This window comes from Stylophora pistillata, chromosome 7, assembly GCF_964205215.1.
Source record: "Stylophora pistillata chromosome 7, jaStyPist1.2, whole genome shotgun sequence".
NCBI classification, from domain to species: Eukaryota; Metazoa; Cnidaria; class Anthozoa; order Scleractinia; family Pocilloporidae; genus Stylophora; species Stylophora pistillata.
The window spans coordinates 25574766-25594128 of NC_142525.1; the positions used below are offsets into that span (position 1 = coordinate 25574766).

The 19363-nt window shown below is 38.5% G+C and overlaps 2 protein-coding genes across 5 annotated transcripts; both read left to right on the forward strand.

The window, feature by feature from the left end:
* The first annotated feature begins 2395 nt into the window (after window positions 1-2395).
* Window positions 2396-16724, forward strand: LOC111336306 (beta-2 adrenergic receptor-like). Of its 4 annotated transcripts, none has more exons than XM_022942381.2 (4): window positions 2396-2683; window positions 10478-10551; window positions 13860-13909; window positions 14195-16724. In XM_022942381.2, exon 4 carries the CDS (start codon window positions 14326-14328, stop codon window positions 15397-15399), a length of 1074 nt encoding a protein of 357 aa, XP_022798116.2. In that variant the 5' UTR covers window positions 2396-2683; window positions 10478-10551; window positions 13860-13909; window positions 14195-14325; the 3' UTR covers window positions 15400-16724. The 4 variants fall into 4 exon arrangements, with proteins under 4 accessions (XP_022798116.2, XP_088584455.1, XP_088584457.1 ...); XM_088728331.1 differs by lacking the exon at window positions 2396-2683 and adding an exon at window positions 9842-10339; XM_088728329.1 differs by lacking the exon at window positions 13860-13909.
* Window positions 16524-18651, forward strand: LOC148727260 (histamine H2 receptor-like). The gene is made up of 3 exons (XM_088726457.1): window positions 16524-16665; window positions 17781-18020; window positions 18326-18651. Exons 1-3 carry the CDS (start codon window positions 16524-16526, stop codon window positions 18511-18513), a joined length of 570 nt encoding a protein of 189 aa, XP_088582583.1. The 3' UTR covers window positions 18514-18651.
* The last annotated feature ends 712 nt before the right edge of the window (window positions 18652-19363 follow it).

Consider the following 19363-nt stretch of genomic DNA (forward strand, 5'->3'; position numbering starts at 1 on the left):
TTATTTTTTCACCCCAAAATATACAAGAAAGAAAAATTGTTAGTAATAGTACAGACAATGATAGGAGCGCCGCGCTGGCTGCCCGAAATAACCTAAGAGTTAAAAATACCAGGCAGCCAGTTAAAAGAAAATATGTAGAAATGTTTCGGTCAGGGACACAAAAACAAAGAAACACAGAAACGCACACAAAGATAAACTACTAGTATATTAAAGAGACAAAAATTCATACATCGCAAAACAGTATTATTTCCATTTTAAAGTTACATAGACAACACAGATGTCTAGTAATCTTTGATAAACTGCTGCTTCACTTTCTTTTTAAACAAAGACAATGAAGATAATTTTCATGATATCTTCGTCAATGGAATTCTATACTGATGAACAATGAAAATATTTTTCATAAGAAAGAAATTTTTTTCCCATGGGTAAAATAATCTATTGTTCCTGCCATCCAACATGGCTGCTGTGCAAAAACCTCTATACTTAAACTAAAATTGTTATATAATTATCAAAACGCATGATTTTTAGTATGATTTACACCAAAATCAAGCAATGCTAATCGCATGGTATGCGACTTTTACTCGCACAATATATGACGGCCTAGTTTTGGAGGTGGGGATTTAATTGGAACCCTTGATTAAACTGAGGTATCTCACGTCAAAAATTTCTAAAAGTAGTTAGTGAAAACGATAAGTGGTAATTAAGCTGTAAATAGAGTTGACAACTTTAACTTTGAAGGAAAACGTGACTTAGAGATCGTTTTAATGCAACATGGCTATTTTTTTTTATGATGGAAATTGCACCGCCCGAATACTCGAAATTCGAAACTTTCCGGGCTAGGATGACCAGAAACTTGTGTCTCTAGGGAGGTGCTTTGGAGAGGTGGTTGTTACTTGAGGTTCTCGCCTCGTGGCGTCGGCAGCCTCAGATGCTTGTTTTGAAATGTTAGGCGTCAAGGGATTCAAAAAATTGCTTTGGTCTCTTGGGGGGTGAATTTTCCGTTAGTGACCGGGAAGCTGACCGAAAGAGGGCTCATGCTCTAACTTTCTCCAGAAAGTTTACTACTTTAACTGAAAAAAGAGTTGAATTGAGCAAATGATGTCGAAAGAATAAAGACAATTTTTTAAGGGCAATGTCTTCGAATGCTCATGACGAATGATCTCTCCTACATAAAATAAGATGAAAAAGTGCTGTTTTTAGAACTCAAGGTGATGAAATCCATTCTGTAAGAACTGGCTCATAAAACGTCCGCTTTATCATAATTAATATACAAAAATAGCATCCAAACTCAGTTGCATATCCTGGGGATTTGAATTTCATTCAAAATTGCCCTTCTCCACTAAAATTGGAGTAAATTGCAAGTAACCGGTAGATGTGAAGAGAAAATGAATCAGTACACAAGAAACCGGTAAATATTTTTTTTCCGCTGGTTCCTCAATCTATCTGTCATATTAAAAAAACAACGTATCACTTATAAAATTAAAAAATATCTGTCTCAGATGATAATGGCTCTCGCTGAGAGAGTATCAGCTGTTGATATTCTCTTGGTCCCCGAGGTTCCCGTCATTTGGATTGAACTCTGCGACGTCACTAGTGGGAAGCGAGAATACTGAGTTGTTGTTATTGTAATTTTTTTTTTACGTAATGGCGGCGTGCATTGTCGAAAATTTAGTCATTAATTGAAGGGAAGACAATTTCGGGAGGTCGTGCATTTCTTCGGGAAATTTTTATTTTATGCTATTTGATGGTATATTGTAAAAAAAAATAATTTAGTTTCTGGAGCAAACTTCCTCTCCTAATGTTTGTTTTTAGACTTGACTGCTGCGAATCACTATAGCTGAATACTTAAACATTAATTTTTACACTATCTCTATGCTGGATCCTCTCACCATGCGAGTGCAATCAGTTTCCTATGGCGTTAATGGCACATCATCTACATCTTAATGGTACATCATTCTGAAACTTAAGGGGAAAAAATCAAAACAACAAAAACTGTCCTTTTTGCAACGCACTCATCTGGACTCTCCTGTACTCTGTCTGTTTTGAATATATCCGTCCAACAAATGCTCTCTTAGTTTAAGGAACGTGATCTTATTAGAATTTCATTTGAAAGATATTATCTTCAATGACTTTTGTCAATTACAACTTGTTTCAAACGTTAAAAATTCATCAGTACACTGATGTATGCCACCATCTTGAACTTTCCTTTTCTGAAATATAATAAGTGGAATATAATTCTAAAATTCTAATCAAAATCCATTCTTGGAGTGAACACTGTCCGACGATAAAATTTAGTTTCATGTTTATTTTAAGACTTAATTTAACCTTGAATTTATAACCAAATTTCGAAATTCAGAATGGTAAATTTTATATATTACCACGCCAACGTCGTCATACTGACATAATAAAATGTCTTGCGCAATGCAAGCTTTTACTTTGTATTTAATTCACTCTACCCCAGGTTCAGAGTGAAAATTCTAACAGCCGAATTCTACGTAAAGAAATCTTGAAAACTCTGCAAAACTGTCAGTCCTTTTGACGGAAATAGTTCTATGGTAACGTTAATATTGAAATTAGCTCAGATGAGATGACGTCTCTTTTTTTTTTGATTCAAATGCAAAACACTGACTGACACGAAGAAGAAGAAGCTTTTTCAAGAGCACGGTACAGCTTTTGGCATCAGGTTAGACTGAACTTATCGTGTTAAATGATTCAATTCTATAAGTTTAAAATTTAATTTTTATGTTATATAGTCAAAGTTGAATGATCCGATTTCAATTGTGTTGTGCGCAAAACTAAAGAACGTTTCAACTCGACGATGATTACTTACTGATCACTGAACCTGGATCAGTATACAAGTTTGCTCGCACTGCGGATTCATCTTTCCAAAATCCGCCTCAGAGGTTTATCTATTTAGGTTTTCAGTATCAATTTTCTTTTCCTGCAACTCGGCTCCCTTAGAAACTTGTCACTTTGAACGAATATGTAGTTAAAGGTATATAATCGCATGTTTATATCGATTTCAAAGGAAAAGGCCAAAATGGCATACTGATTTCCATGTGATTTCATAAAGAGGGTAGCTACTTTCAGAAGTGAAATTGGTGCAAAAGAGGCCGCAATTGTCCATACGCGAACGCGATTCTGGAAAAAACTGAATAGTCATTAATGAAATGGTAACAAATTTTGGTTATCTGATGTTCGGAGCAACGTCACTCTGAAATGGTAAAGACTTTGACGGCCACTCAAGTTTGATTGGATTTTTATCAGTTCTGATCTGTGAAGTATTTCGAAATAGCATATTTTGAGAGGTTCGTTGACAGCTTTGGGAGTAAAAACACTTTCTCTCGTCACTTACATAAGAAATCGTCTTCGAAAAGTCTAAGAGAGTTTGCGTGCAAATTGGCTATTAGCTAAAGCGAACGCAAATATCCTAAATTGTCTTATCGGTTTTCCTCAATTTTAGTAGAAGTGAAACGCATATTTAGAGATAAATTTAACCAAGACACGTGTGTCGTCGAATTAGATTTTATGAAATGAACGTTTTCTAAAGCGGAATTGTCTGTTTCTGCCTACAAACACAAAGTACAAAAAAATAATATTTTTCCGACATGTGCATCGATCATTTTTGTCGCCGCACTGGGTAAGTCTTTTATTTCTACTGAAATCCTAGCAAGGTCAATTACATGTTTCTTTCACACGATTTTTTTTTTGTCCCTTGAACTTATTAACAAACTAGTAAGTCCATTTGTACAACTCATTTGCATTATAACATTACGTGCTCTTTATAATTACCAATTGCTAACCACTCTTTTTGACGAGAAGTAAAGCCAAGTGATATACAAGTCAGCTACGTGATAAAACCTGACGGAATATTGTCCATTTTTATTTCTAACTTACGCTGTATTAACTCGTTTGCGCTGAACGAGTAGCGAATCTGGTGCTGTTCGATAACCTAATGCTTAGAGGGTCTCTGTAGATCCTTTTAAATAAGACAAATGTAAAAGCCTCTTCAACCTCGTTTGGTTTCCAAAATCTTCAAAAGAGTACGTTTGAGAAGACGGGCAAGGGTAGGCTTCATTACCGACCGCTGTTCTGGAAGTGAGCCCGCGTTTTCCCTAGTATCGTTCCTCCTCGGAATGATCGAAGAAGGGACTCGTTATACAGGCGGTAAACAAAACTAGGGGACAGCGCAATTAGGGATTAGTCGTTATTTATTTACTAGGGGAGGGGGAGTCACATGATTTTCAGGGGAAATAGTGGAGGATCAGTTGTCGCTGAGAGCTTATAAAGGGAGAACTATAGGAAATTTACTGCCATTGAGAGAGGATCGTTAGAATGCTATAGAGGACAAAGGAGGGGAGAAGGTAAATTCTATTGTGACACAGCCAAAATCTCCGACTCAACCCCCTCTCAAAGAACAAATAGCGTCGCGTAGTGATTCGACTTCGTTGCCCGACGTAGAACAAACAGTATAGCATTGAATCGAAACGATGCCATCTACAATTAGAAGAAGAACAAGAGAGTCTAGAAAACTTCGACGGCGACGGCAACGAGAAAGTGAAGAAAAAACATGTCTAATGTGCAGAACAATAGCTCTCTATACCCTTAGAGATTTTGTACATTTCTCAGCCATCCCGAGCACAATAACAGCGCGGAATAAGCAAATATTGCTTCCACATAGTCAGAGAACAGGAACCTCAGCGGCTTATTATTGACCATTCTTTTTCAAGTTCAACCTTGCATTCGCATGTTAACCTTTAGGGGAGGTCTGGGGCCAAGAGAGATATGAAGAGAAAACAGCCAGCTGCTGTCGAAATGCTTCTAAGAAATGCAAGCCCGCTTTTTCTTTACATCGACGGTATGCTAGGGGTCGAGTTGTGACATCATTCAGTTATTCTATCATGGAATAAACATCTATCACTAAGATAGTTTTATATATATATATATATATATATATATATATATATATATATATACCTGCAGACAGTGCACACTGTTTCGACCTATGTGGGTCTCATCAGTGCAGTGCAGACACTGGGCCAAGCTCTGGAATAAACCATTGCCTGGGCGCTACACTTGTGGGACCAAGTGCAGACACGTTGCCATGCGAGAGTGCTCAAATCACAACTAAGGTGATGAGCTTCGCCCGAAGGCTAAGTGCATGGCAACCCCAGTGTAGAGTGCTCAATCGCAAGGTAGCCAAAAGGCTATATATATATATATATATATATATATATTATACTTCAAGATCTAGGCTACTTGAACTTTTACTGCAACTCTGAGTTTCATGCCTCTTGCGAAGCAATCGTCAGGCAACAATCGTCAGGTCTTTTTTGTTCGGACCTCGCTGCGCTCGGTCCGTACTGTCAAGACCTCGGGCCGATATTCTCCCAGTACGGCCCTCGCGCTTGGTTAATAAGATATATATATATCGACGGTTTCCTAGGCGTCGTTATTAGTCATAGGGTAGTTTAAAGATTAAGATAGATTGGATAATGGTAGTCATCCACTTGGATCAGTAAATGGAAGTGAAATGTAAATCATATAAGTAACGGAATGTTGGAATAAAGAAAAAATTCTGTCTTATTTGTATTGAGCCCATCACACAGTTGGTGTGGTCTGGAGTAGATTTACATTATTCGCGCTTGCTTTCTTGTTAAGAGATGATAGAAGAGGATAGATCAAACTGATATTAGAGTTGAATCTTATTGGTTAAAATACAAGAGATCCCGATACGGAGGTTTTGAAAGGACCTGGGAAAGATACATCAGCCGCTTAGGGTGGCAATCAACCTGCCGTGCTGTGCTGGTTAACAACTTCGAACTTTATCGTATCAAGAATCCCCAGGATTCCAGGACAACACGCAAAGCTGCTGTTGACTACGTCTGCCCAGTATGCCAAAAAGTCTGCCGCTCTCGAATAGGCTTGTTCAGCCACCAATCCATTATTAGTTACAATCATGATAAAGTAGTAGCTACCAACACGTTTTTTATTTTATCTTGTAACTCAATCAATCAGTCAACTTGTAACTAAAAGCTCTCGTTGGCGTTTCTCGCTGTATTCTTCATAAGTGATTTCGGGATTACACGCTCGAGTGCCTCTAAAGCAGCGACCCGCAGATCTTCCATCTTCCACAGATATAAGATGGGTTACAAGCGGAGTTCATCAGTAACAGAGTCATTGTCTATTTATTCGCCATTTTCAAAATCTCGATATTCCCGTAGATGATGCTTAATAGAATCACCATCCACGCAGGAATGTATGCGATCAATAGCACACAAAAAACGAATAACATACTCTTGACTGATTTCTTGTATCTGGATATTCTAAGGATGTTGGCTCGACGCGCAAATTCCAGCTGCGTTTCGTTTTAACATGTCCTTTTTTGTCGTCGTAACACAATATATAGTTTTATGAAGGCAAGGGAGGATACCAGTAAACAACAGGGCATAATCAACAATATCAACATGAAGTAAACTTCAGAAAACCAGGTGTAGGATAGAGACTATGGCGATGCAACAGGTCTGACATGAAAGACAACAAGATTAGAGCGCTTGAGCGTAACGACAATTCGATAGCGTAGCTTTAGATGTAACGCCAGGGACTAACCGCCTCCCAGTTAGCTCAATGGATAGAGCGCTGGACTGTTGTGCGGGAGGTCGAGGGTTCGAGCCCCGGCCGCACCAACACTCAAGGTCTTAAAATAATTGAGAAGAATTTGCTACCTTTCTATAACATCAAGAAATGCTTAGATATTCTAGTCTTCTCGGATAGGGGCGAATAAATGGAGGTCCTGTCTCCTGCATGGTTGGGGTAGGAGACGTAAATTTCCCACACACGAGATTACTGTGTGATGGATGTCCCCCACTGGGGTGGGATGGGTGGACTAGCACGAATGGTTCGCATGTTCCTTTCTCGTCCTTCCCCACTGCAAATAATGAAGTGAAAATGGAGTAAATTAAATTAAATTAACTTATCGACGCTAATAAACATCATTGTAAAGAAAGAAGTGATCGAGAGATGAGCAGATCGAAGAGCAAACCGCGAAAAATTTGGCGTCTTTGTCGGAGGAGAGTCTTTTCACGATATATAATGGTTGTGCGAGCAGTCCCACACCCAGATATGTTATGGCCTGGCTTCTCAGAAGTACTTTGGAAGGTGAAGCAATTGAAGCTGTCCTAAACGAAGATACCAAGATTAAATTGTTCCCCATGATTGCAAGGATGGCAGATACAATACGGACCATCGATGTAGGAAGATCTAGAAACAAGGAGCCAGTTTGTAATACTACAAATGTAAACATGCAGATGAATTGATCATCCTAGAAGTGTTAAAGGGCGCTATATAAGTAAATAAACTATTATTTATTATTATCATTATTGAAGCGTAGCTTCTGGAGAGGTCATATTGCGTCCGTCAAACGAAGTTACATTTTCCATGACGATAATGGAACCTGATTTCCGATGAAAATTTGTCGGAAGGAGACTAAATATCTAAGTCCCATAACGGTCTCTCTCGCTTTGACAGTTTTAGAGAAGCAGACACTGGAAAGATTTGAACACAACGATCCTATTCTGGATTTACATGGTTTAAACATAAGTTAAAACCGAATTCAATGAACTTCATCCTTATAATAGATATTTGAATAAACAAAAGGAAAGCTCAACATTAATTTACAACTGAAAGAAAGCGCCTACAGCGGCCACCTGAACAAACACACCGCAAGAAACACAAAAAGTCGAAACATTTCTCAAGTTCAATGTGTCTATTTCAAATCAAGCGGTCGATCTCTCGATCCGGCGTCGAAAACTTTTCTTGGAAACAGAAAAAGCTATGAAAATGTGCGACTGCCAATTGCCTCTCACCTTTTTTTAATATGCCAATGAAAAGACAAGGTTTTTATTGATTTTACACCCCCCCTCCCCCCCCCCCGAGTACGCTGACGCATATGATGGAAAAGGTATTATTAATTTGGAGGCAACCAGGATTTTTCGGAAATGTACCAAACGAATACTAAGAATATTTGCAGAACTGAAAATTACTTCCTCGGTTATTTCATTTTGTACGTTCAGTTTAGTTCACGATGATAAAAACCGAAGCTTGAATTCCTCTCTGTTTGTCTGACAAGAAAAAAAAAAAAAAGACCTATGAATGGAGTGTATATTGACTAACCTGTCATGAGGAAAACATTGGCAGACTGTTGACCAAACATTAGAAGTAAAAAGAGCAAATAAACTGGGCAGAAGTACCTTATTGCATACTAACAAATCAAAGCCGAGTTCACGAACATTTAAAAATTAACAAATGGTAAACACCACACCGTACACTATTGAGTTATGGATGCACGCGGGAGGTTGCTAAGCACGAAAGAAGCGTAAGAGTCGCTCGAGGCGATAGCCGAGAGCGACTCTAGCTTCTTGAGTGCTTAGCAAACCTCCCAAGTGCATCCATAACTCAATAGTGTACGGTGTGGTGTTTACCATTTGTTTTATAACATAACATTGATACATTGTAGCTAAAGAGTTCCCTTTTATTAAACAAATCTTACGTGACTATAAAAAACAAGCGCGCGCGGAAGAATAGTCTTTGCATTTGCTCACGTCAGCAGCGTACACCCATGGGCAAATGGGGGACGCTAAATTGACCAATCAGAGCGCGCGCTTTACTTTGTTTATGTTATAAAGGGTTTTTGCATTTATGCTTTTATTCATTTATTTACTCATTTATGTAGTTGCTTGTTTATTCATAATATCTTTCAGCTGTCTCTTAATTTTTCCCGAGACCGAACAATGTGTTTAATCTTCCGGAGATATATTACAGGTTTCCTGTTTTCAAAGCTTCAGCTATACAGCAGAACTTAACACCCATAAAGGGACGTCCTCGAGAGTTAGAGAAGTGTTCCCCTGAGTGAAGCTGTCCCTTAAGTTTGGGAGCCTAAAAATGACTCCCGAAAATGGCCTTCTACCCTAAATAGATGTGTCCCTTGTACCTAATTGTGTCGCGAATGCCCCCCGTTTGCAATGATGATCCACGACAAATCTCACAGTATATTTGAATCACGCTTTTAATCACGAAGAGAATCTCCAAGTCACAGTTCACAGTACATCCATGTGTTGAGTTAAGTCCCGAATGAATGGAGAAACTTAAGCTCTATCCTTACAATAGAAAAATGATATCCTGTAATTCTAGAGCGGGTTTGTCAATCAATCCTGACTTAACAAAGATAACGCGCTATTTCCGGGGGAATCTGTTATTTACGCTTGTATTTAAAGCTCATTCGTAATCAATTTTTTGTCCTGGTTGCATAAAGCATGAGGCTATTTTACAGTTGTGTAATTAGTTGCCAAGCCTTTGATTCAGAGTGAGGCTAAAGATGACCTTGTTGTGATAGAGACCTGTATCTAGTTAGCATGATAACAAAATGATTTACATTTGAAAGGTAGCAAGGTTTGTATCACAACAAGGTCATCTCTAGCCTCACTCCCGTTCAAAGGCTTGGCAACCAAGCACACAACTGTAAAATGGACTATTGGCATTGTTACGGCTGCCATATTTCGACAGTTCTTGGTCGGCGAAATTTCTAGTGAATGTCTCTGTTAACAAACACTGACAATCTTTATTGTAATTCTTTATCTTTGTGACGTACTCGACGTTTCATTGTTTCACTCACTTGGATTGGTTTTTTCTGACATGAATGCCCAGTTAAAATGTCAAACTTCACATGACATAAACTGCACTGAGACAATTTTAAAAGTTAATGTGAAGTTGAACGTTTGAATCAGTTGAGTTTGCCCAACTTGATTTGAATCGACCATCACGTCCTGTCCATCTGTTTCGGAAGGACACAACGTATGAAGATCCACTGAGTGACAAACATCGATCTTTTCATGAAAAGAACTTCATGAATAAAATACAAATTGATTTATTTGTAATCCCGCTGTTTCTGCTGCTCTGAGTTTGATTCGATGATTTATTTTCGACGCGTTTGATCCAACGATAGACCTTTGCCCTACCCTGCGAGCAGAGCCTTTTTAACCCGTCCTCAAATCGTAAAGGGAAAAACGCTCTGCCGACATCCTGTTGTTGCTCGTTTGAACATGCGCGGCGGTTGCCTAGAAAATGATCCTTTTCCACGCCCCCTTGAACTATTGTGGGCGCAGATTTGGTCATCTGTTTACATGAAAAACAAAGGCGTGCGCACCAAAACCGGTTTGATTGGAGGCAAAACCGGCTTGAGCAGCCCGGAGTTTTGAGCTTTCGGCATTTCAAAGCAACAGCAGGATGTCGGCAGAGCCTTTTCCCTTGGAGGGTTAAAAAGAAGAAAAGAAGAAGAAAGAAGGTAGGGTAACTTTTCCCGTTGGGGTTGAAAAAAAGCAATTTAGTTCGCCGTTTGAACTGGGTCTAAGCCAACTCCGCTCACTGAATGCAGCAGTATCGAATTATTTATTCATCAGAATTTTTTCTATTTATGCCATAGGGTATTCCTCATCCGATTTGGCAATACGCTTCTTAAAGACAAGGGGCGAAACGACATTAAAACTGATTGCAAAGGTAAGCCTTCTTATGATTTGTTCATTAACCTAAAACTCGCATGGCAATTAAAGCTGTGAACAACAATAACAACATGTACCTGTGTAAAAGCAATAATCTAAGAATGTTTTAGGCGAAGTTTTAAGCATAACTTGCCCTTGGGTAAACCATTTTTCGCAGGACTTCGAAACTGACTATGATCATGATAAAATTAAGACTTTTTCAGTACAGAACCTCATATAAAAATTAGGTTTATCTGAGGTAACGAATTTTTGACGTCTAAGACCCAAGACAGCTTTTGGAAAATGTGTTTTTTCCCACGAGGAATTAATGAGTAGAAACCGAACGTTGTATGAGAGGATCTCCTCTTTAGAGAGAAAGGAAAGATCTGCTTTTAATAGTTGTCTTAGTGACTCAATTGAACCAAAGGTACTACTTGAAAAAACCTTTTGTAAAAATTGTGTCACATCGTAGTAATTAAACGATAACTAACATATTTTGTGTCAGAATGTGCAAACATATGAACTTCATGTGAAAAGTAATTTGAATTCAAAATATAAGCGTTGCATCATGTGAATAATTTATTGGAACTGCTTCGACACCTTTTCGCTTTTTTTTAAAGCAATTTTTGCCTTGGTTTCAGCCTAGATCTTCGTTTACGCCGTGAAAATCGCTAATAACCTGATTACAGACAAAAAATATCACCTGGTTTATTAAATTGCGTTGTGCCGCGCGTGAGATTCGACGTCAAAACAAAGACTGGGGGCCTTAAATAGTCTAACTTACCGAAATTCAACATAGGCTACGGTTTTAGACACAATAGACATCGACCCTTCTTCACAAGTTGTTTGTTTGAAAAAAATCTATAACTCTTTTACTAGGCTGTAAACCACCTCGTCTGTTTACAAAAATCAATGCTTAGGTAAAAAGTTGATTCAAATTTAAGAGTGCTTTGGGCGAAATTTTACTCAACAATGGGTACATGTTGCTTAAAATACCAGCCCTAAGGGCCTTTTGTAAAAAAAAAAAAAGAAAAAAAAGCAACAACATCAACAAAAACAGGGAAGAATGGAAAAAGCAAACCAAACTTTCTAGAATTCTAAAATGACGACTGTAGGTCGAGAGGCCCGTCTTCCACGTTTTCATCATTGGGGAGAGAACGGCGCGCTGAGCACAAAGAGTAGGAAGAAACTAAGTTGAAATAAGAAATCTCCTAATTTTATTTTGGCAAGAGCCATTTTGTTTTCAGAATTTCAGCAGGCATAAAAAGGTATATTTTTTTAGTTTGATTTCAAGGACCGTCAGGTTGTAAACGATCATAGGACTCGAGTTTACATAACAACTTTCATATTGTACTTGTTTGAGTGAATAGCTGTTTCCTTTGTGTTGACTTAAATAATGGCATTAACACACGAAAAAAAAAAAAATCAATACTTTATTATGACATGGCCTCTTACAATTCAGGCTAACACGATTTTTTGCCAGATGGTTTCTGGCCAAAACTGGTGGCTTCCACTTTTAATGAGCTTAATTTTTTATGGAAATCTTTTTTTTAAATTACCATTCTTGGGAAAGAATGTCAAGGCTACCCAAACATTGTCTTAATGGCTCTTCACAATTTTATCGCATGGCACTACGAATTTTAATTTTATTAATTAAAGCAAGCTTTTCCCTTTGCAAGAATTAATAGTTATGTCTAATTTCTATTGATAAGAAACGGTAAGGCAAGCCAAAGATGTTTACATGTAATTCCTTTATAAGCTATAGTGATTCACTTACGATGGAAATTTTCCCTTGCTGTAACAAAATAAATTATACTTGGCAATAGAATGAAAGCTTGGGATAATTAATGTGGTTTTAACGAACAGCTTGTCCACTCGCCTTGCAGATTTTTCGTGAAATTTTAGCCGCGACCTGATTGTCGTTTTTCACCTAATCATCTCTACATCATTACAATCATTAATTCATGATCAATTCATCAAGAGTCTTTGCTCACTGAAACCTATAAAAAGGGATTCCATCAAATCCGCCCAGACAAACAAATTCCGGTAACACAGTTTTCTTAGTTCTATTTGATAATTGTTATACGTATGATGGTTTAGTACGTAGAAGACCATTGATCACTCACATTCATTCCTTAATCTGCAGTTCAATTGTACGATATTCAAAACTATACTCACAGTCGTTCATTCATCGCTGCCAAAAAAATGGTAGCTCAGTTGGTAGAGCACTACACTGGAAGCGCAGAGGTCATGGGTTCAACTCATGCAGGGGACTGATTTTTTTGAGAGCCTTTTTTCTTTATCTACTGCCTAAGTAGTGTTCATTACTACGAAGATCACACTATCTTAGTTTAACTGTTCGCAGTTGAAATATATGATATTCAATAGATTCACATGATTGCACGCTTGGAATAATCGTCTTTTCTTTACTTCCAATCGGTTCCAGGGACGATTTTTCCAAAATAAACATAAAGAGATAGACAACTTAAAATTACTAGGAAAAATAGCCCGCAATAAAATCACTGGAATTTACAAGATATTAATAAATATCGTGGCTTAACTTTTTCTTGGGGAAAGGACTGAGGCCCCATCCAAACTAAATTATGAGGAGTCTTTCCTTTTCTACGGGGTCCGTTGCGCGAGTCTAGAAAAAATAAGCGACAAATACAAACGGTAGAGCCGAGCGAAACACTGGAAGTAAGTTATAGCTCCCAGAGTTATGTGCGGCGCGCTAACAGAATTTTCTTTGTACACTGATTTTTTTGTACTCACGCCACGAATTTTGCAGAAAAGGAGAGATTAATCGTCGTCTTTATCTAGACTGAATCGTATTCGTTCAGAAAACCATACTTTCTGATTCGTTTCTGGCTGTCATCCACACTAAAACGCTCGAAAACGAAGCCTTACCGAAGTGAGCTGATGTGATAAACGCATCTTTTTGAAAACAATTTTTATTTATTGTGGACAAATGGAAATGAGGATTATGAAACATTGACGAAAAATACGGTAAAGAAAGTAGATTTGGTCCGCGTTTCCGAGTGCTTTTTGAGGGTTATGGACAAAATTGCATGGAAATATACGCGTTTTCAAATGCAGTAGAGTGGACAACTTAGAACAAGATGCAATTGTTGGTGCGCTTGAAAATATTTTGCTTCATTTTGCTTCAGACGAAAACGAACATTTTGAAAATGCTTTTGTCTGGGCATGCGCAGAACCTAAGCATTGCCGCCATTTGCACTAATTACCGGAATCCCAAGTATATCCTTAACCTTGATTGGAGATTTAGTATTAGTTAACGAAAGTGTTCAATAATGTTTGCACCGACAGCCACCTTGAGCCAACTCACCTGCCAAGATGTGAAGATAAAGCTGTTAATTGTAAGTGCAAATTTAATAAAGGAATTAAACGAGACTGCTGAACGCCAGCTAACACAGGCCAACACGACCTTAATAAGGCAAAGAAGGCGGGGAAAAATCATGCTTACATTATTTTGAGCGTACTACCAGTAAAGAACTCAACTCAGCAATCTGCATAAAGTAATAACGTAGCGAGGCAGTGATTCGTAACGGATACCAATTAAATTTAAAGATGCAACATGATTATTCTGTTCGAAAAACTGTTATTAGTTTCGGCAAATTGAATAATAAACTTTTGTCTTTCAGGCGGCATATTCAAGTCTACGAGAAAAGCACGAGGAATTCAGAACAACATCAACAACTAATTTTATTTACTATAAGAAGAATTGAAGTTTGCAAAACAGTACCAGTATTTAACGTATCCTACTGCTAAAGCAATGGAGACCGTAATCCACGAGTCTTATTCCAACGAGACAGTAAATTCCACGAAACCAACGAGTCAATTTAAAGAGACAAACAAAGTCGCTGTTGCATTGTTGTTCTCTCTTGCGGCGGCTATCGTTGTAATCAACAGCTCAGTGTTTTATCTCTTTTTTAAGAAGAAAGCTCTGCGAACCACTTCAAACTACCCTCTCTTCAGCTTGGCTGTTTGCGACTTCTTCTGCGGTTTTATAATCATTCCACTATTCGCCTTCCTATTTTTAACGCCTTTGATACAACCCAGTGGATCAATAATGTTTTATCTTGGTTTCGTTTCGACTGTCCTTCATAACTTTGTGGCCATTGCTACTGTGTATCACATCGTTGTTGTGACAGGAGAGCGTTATTTGGCAATTAAGGCTCCATTTAAACATCGAGTGCTTCATAAGAAGAGCATCTTAATCGTCTTAATAATCGTGTGGCTATCCTCGCTGGTTGTATCTTTTCTCCCTTTCACATGGCTCAGTAGAATATATCCAGTGCCTAAACCAGAATCTTCGAGTTACGCGCTCTCATTTTCGATATTCTGTATTGTGTTTGCTTTAATTTTGCCTTACATCTTCTTGGTCTATGCATTTATTGATATGTTTAAAGGTATTAATGGTCGATCGAAGAGTCTGCATCGGAAAGAGAGTGGCGGAGTGCTGATGATTCGACGCCCGACAAGCTTCCGTAATCAGTCAAGTTCTGAGAGAAAATCATTAGCATTGTTCGCCATAATGGCGTCTGTATACCTCATATGTTGGTTCCCTTGGTTTGTAGTGTTTTTATTGCACCAGTTGTCCATTGACTCCTCTAAGTTGCTTTTACCTTCTCAAGTATCACTGATCGTCCGATACGCAACATCTGTAGCCAATCCATTACTTTATACCTTCATGAAAAGGGACTTCTTTCAGGCTTTTAAGTTTGTATTCAGCAGGCACCGAGGGTCAGCAGTTTCTCTTCCCGGTTTACGTGGTCAGCAAACGTCGAAGGAAGTCGGTAGTTCCGTAGTAGAATGTCGGGAACATCTTTACGAGAGTGCGTGTTGAACACTTAGGAAAATCGCCTTCAAGGATCTCTTGGAAATCGTCGAATTACCGAGGCGGCGGAGCAGGGGGGCAGGGGGGTAGAAGGAGCCGTAGCCCCTCCCCCCCAAAAAAAAATGGAGGACGCATTTCCCCCACGATTTGGTGCCGAAAATATTGCTAACGTAGCATGTAAATTGGCAAAATATTCAATCTCGGGATCTTTTCACAAATCCTTCTAATAGTATCGCGCTTGGCCGGCGAAATAATATTTTGCACAAACGTTTTTTTGAACGGCTCCGGCTCATGTTCGAGTGGCTTATCAGCTGCAGCAATTCCATTTTACAAGACAGTGCGTCTAGGAAATTAGACGTGGTTTAATTTTGTCGGTGGGAACCCAATAAAATGCTTAGCTGAAAGAATTTAGACTGTTTCTGCCGGATAAAATAAAAGTAAGTCACAAATCGATTGCGGACGCGCTCGAAAACTGTAAAGATTGCAAAGACGTTTGCTTGTGCCAACGAACAACGCAAAGAGCATTTTGGAAAATTTGATTAGGTGTATGCGCTTGGTTCGATGAAATATAAGTGTTTCAAAACGTTCCGTCGCCTCTAAATTACTGTGCGGGGACCAGGAAAGTTGTCGTTTCGGCCTGAGTGATTTCAGCAATTGGAACAGTTGAAAATTAATTATGGCAACGGGAGATAGCGACGAAAACTGTGCTCAAATTATTCAACGCTGAGTGGCCTTTCAATTATTACTTTCTTTCTGGTCTGCTGGAAATATTGTTACCGTCTCGAGTGCTGTTATGTGTAGATCTCGTCGTGAATAAGGAGTCAGAAAAAACGCCTCGAAACCGAACAGACTTTACAGCAAGGAAGCTTAAACTCGAAAGAGCACAAGGAAGCACAGTCGCTGGCAATTATTTCAGGGACATAACTGTTGACTTACTTGCACATGATTATATATCTAATTCCGACAGCTTTTACGACTACTTGAGAAGTTGGATCGTGGTTTTCGCCTTATTGTGTTCTCTTTATTTTTTTAACGAATACTTATTCTTGGCGTACTCATTTAAAACAGTAGGCAAGCTCTTTTATTTTTTAAATTTAGGAAAACTGGAAAATAGTTAGCAAGGGATCGATAGGATGGAAATACAACGGCATCGGACAGAGATTCAGCCGTCTTTTGGAGAAGATTTTTCACAGACCGCGGTGGAACAAGAACTGATTTTGTTGTCGTTTCGTCATCTCAAAATTGGAGAAACCATTTCAAATATAATGACTAGTGGTAAATGGGAGAGGAAGATTTTTTAATCTGAATAAAACTGCTTTTTTGTTCGCTTGAAATTTTTTGCCCCAACTGAGACGCATCTTTGTTAGAAGTAACAGCCATTCGTGGAAAAAAAATTGAAACCTCGTCGTTCTATTATAATAGAATTTAATTGGCGATCATTCTGCAAATGTAACCAAGCAGCTGTTTCCCTTGGGTCCATTTAAAAGGAAATCATCCCACAGTTCAGACCATGATATCGATCTAAAATTAATCAGCAGTGAAATAAAATTAAAGAAAGACAAAATTTTTCAAATTTGCAATCTATGTCAATTGGGCAGGTTATTTTCAAGATGCTTTTTTATGGAGCCTCACTATGGAATGTCACTTGAATTTTAAACCCTTAAGTGATAGATCTAATTGCCGATATGGATCGCCTGATAAACTTTTGTTTCGATTAAGACATAAATCTTAAAAAGAAAAAATAGACCTATCACTATCATGGGATAAAGAAAGATCTAAGTCCTGTGCTTGGCCCTTACATCAGAAATCGCTATCAGATGCTTTAAAAATTGAGAGACAGAAACTTGTCGAGAGGGCAGGCCAATTAGCCAGTTAGCAGGTTCACATATGACAAGCTTCCAGGGTGTTGCGACGATCTCCATCGTTAAAGGCGTTTTACATGTGCAGAATTAGACTGCACAAAGAAAGATGGTACAATTTTCTATTTGGTTATTGCAATATTATATTTAACTGGAAAATGGCAGGCGAAAACCAACGGGATCGAATGAGGATGCCCCAAATAAAAGAAGTATTGTCAAAGTGTTGAGACCAGCGCATTGAATAATGTTCCCTTTAAAAAAGAAAGGAAGCGTTCATCAAGCCCACCAATCAACGAATAAAAATCCATGGATATACAATGTTTTATATGTTTTTTTTTTCGCCAAAAGGATGGGAATTCATAGTTAATGTTGATTGTGTGTACATAGAAAACATTTACTGCAAAATTACCATTATTTATGAGCGCTTTCGTTCTAAAAACTCTTCGGACCAAGATAAATGTTAGTATCTAGAAGATTATTCGTGGCAATTGTTATACCTAACAGATACCATCTTTAAAATTTTGGTTACAGCAATATCTTTCCACTCTCTGGCAGCCATTTTAACCATCCTGTTGTACACTCTTGTCATTTTTGCCGTGGCGACAAAGCGTCGACTGCAAACCAAGTCAAATATACTTTTAGCCTTCTTGGTGGGGACTGATTTGTTGACAGGACTGGTGGTTCATCCCTGTGCAATCGCTGTTAACGTCAAGACAGCCTTCGGCATGTGGCCATTTTGTGCACTTGAAACAGCTTACGTTGTCCTTTTTGGTTGCAATGAATATATGAAGTTCATATATTTTGAACTGCGGTATTAAATACGTACGATGCACGATCCTTCGCAGTAGATAGCGCTATTTATGCGATAGCGAAAATCAGACCCGAAAAAAAAATCAGGCCTGTACGGAATTCGAACCACTGACCTCTGCGCTGCACTAGTATCGCAGAGGTCAGTGGTTCGAATCCCGTACAGGCCTGATATTTTTTTCGGGTCTGATTTTTGCTATTGCATAAATAGCGCTATCTTCTGCGAAGGATCGTGCATCATACGTTGTCCTTTTTGTTGGACAATTAAGGTTTTGTAACGTTGACACACCTCGTGCTTATCAGCATCGATGGCTACATCTCCATAAAGGAACCCTTAAGGTACCAGGAAATTGTCACAACATGGCGGATAAGGAGAGCTGTATTTTTGGCTTGGATAATTTCAACACTTTTTTATATTTCAAGACATCATCTTAGCTACTACACGCGTTGGAACTAAAATATACGCCCTATTTTGGACGCTAGGTACTTTGGAGACTGCTGTTTTCTTTTTGATCTGTATTATTTCCATCTTCTACTGTAGTGGTTATATTTACTCCGAAACAAGGCGACAGATAAAACGCCCTGAAGAAGAACATGCATCTAACGAGGAAGCCTAAAGGATAAAGAAAGACCGCAAGGCAGTCTACACACTATCAATGATCTTAGGGACGTTGATACTGACTTATTTTCCAATCTCAATACCTTTCATACTAGCAGCTATTCCAAACATCCTAGAAACTCGACATGCCTGTGCTTTGATGTTTTGCATTTCAGGACTCAGCCTACTAGGTTCTCTTTCAAATCCGATAATTTACTGTTGGCACACTCAAAACATAAGGCAAGCTTTTGTGGAGATTTTTCACCTAAGGCAACCAGATGGTACTCCTCCTGAGATTGAAATGAGAGAAATACCACGGCATCAAACAGAAATTCAGCCATCCACTAGTGAAACTTAGAAAATATCTAGGTTTGATAGCATTTCGTTATCTCCAAGTTGTCGAAACTCTCTGAATAAGATGGTTCATGGTACTCGAATGAGGTATTCAGATTGTTTTCCCATAAACCTTACTCCAATATAGATTCGTTCGCGTCAGGTGCTAAAAACGCAATTATTTGCCTACTAAATATTCTACTGAAAGGAAACTCCAGAATAGCCAGCTATGCCCACCTAATATCACTGTCTGGATGATTTTAGATACAAGATTCAGAGGCAAGTTTTCCAATTCTTCTGTACCATTACCTAATAGTCTTTAATTTCTTGCGCAAATTCACAATTTACTCCATATTGCGTGTATACGTGGGACCCT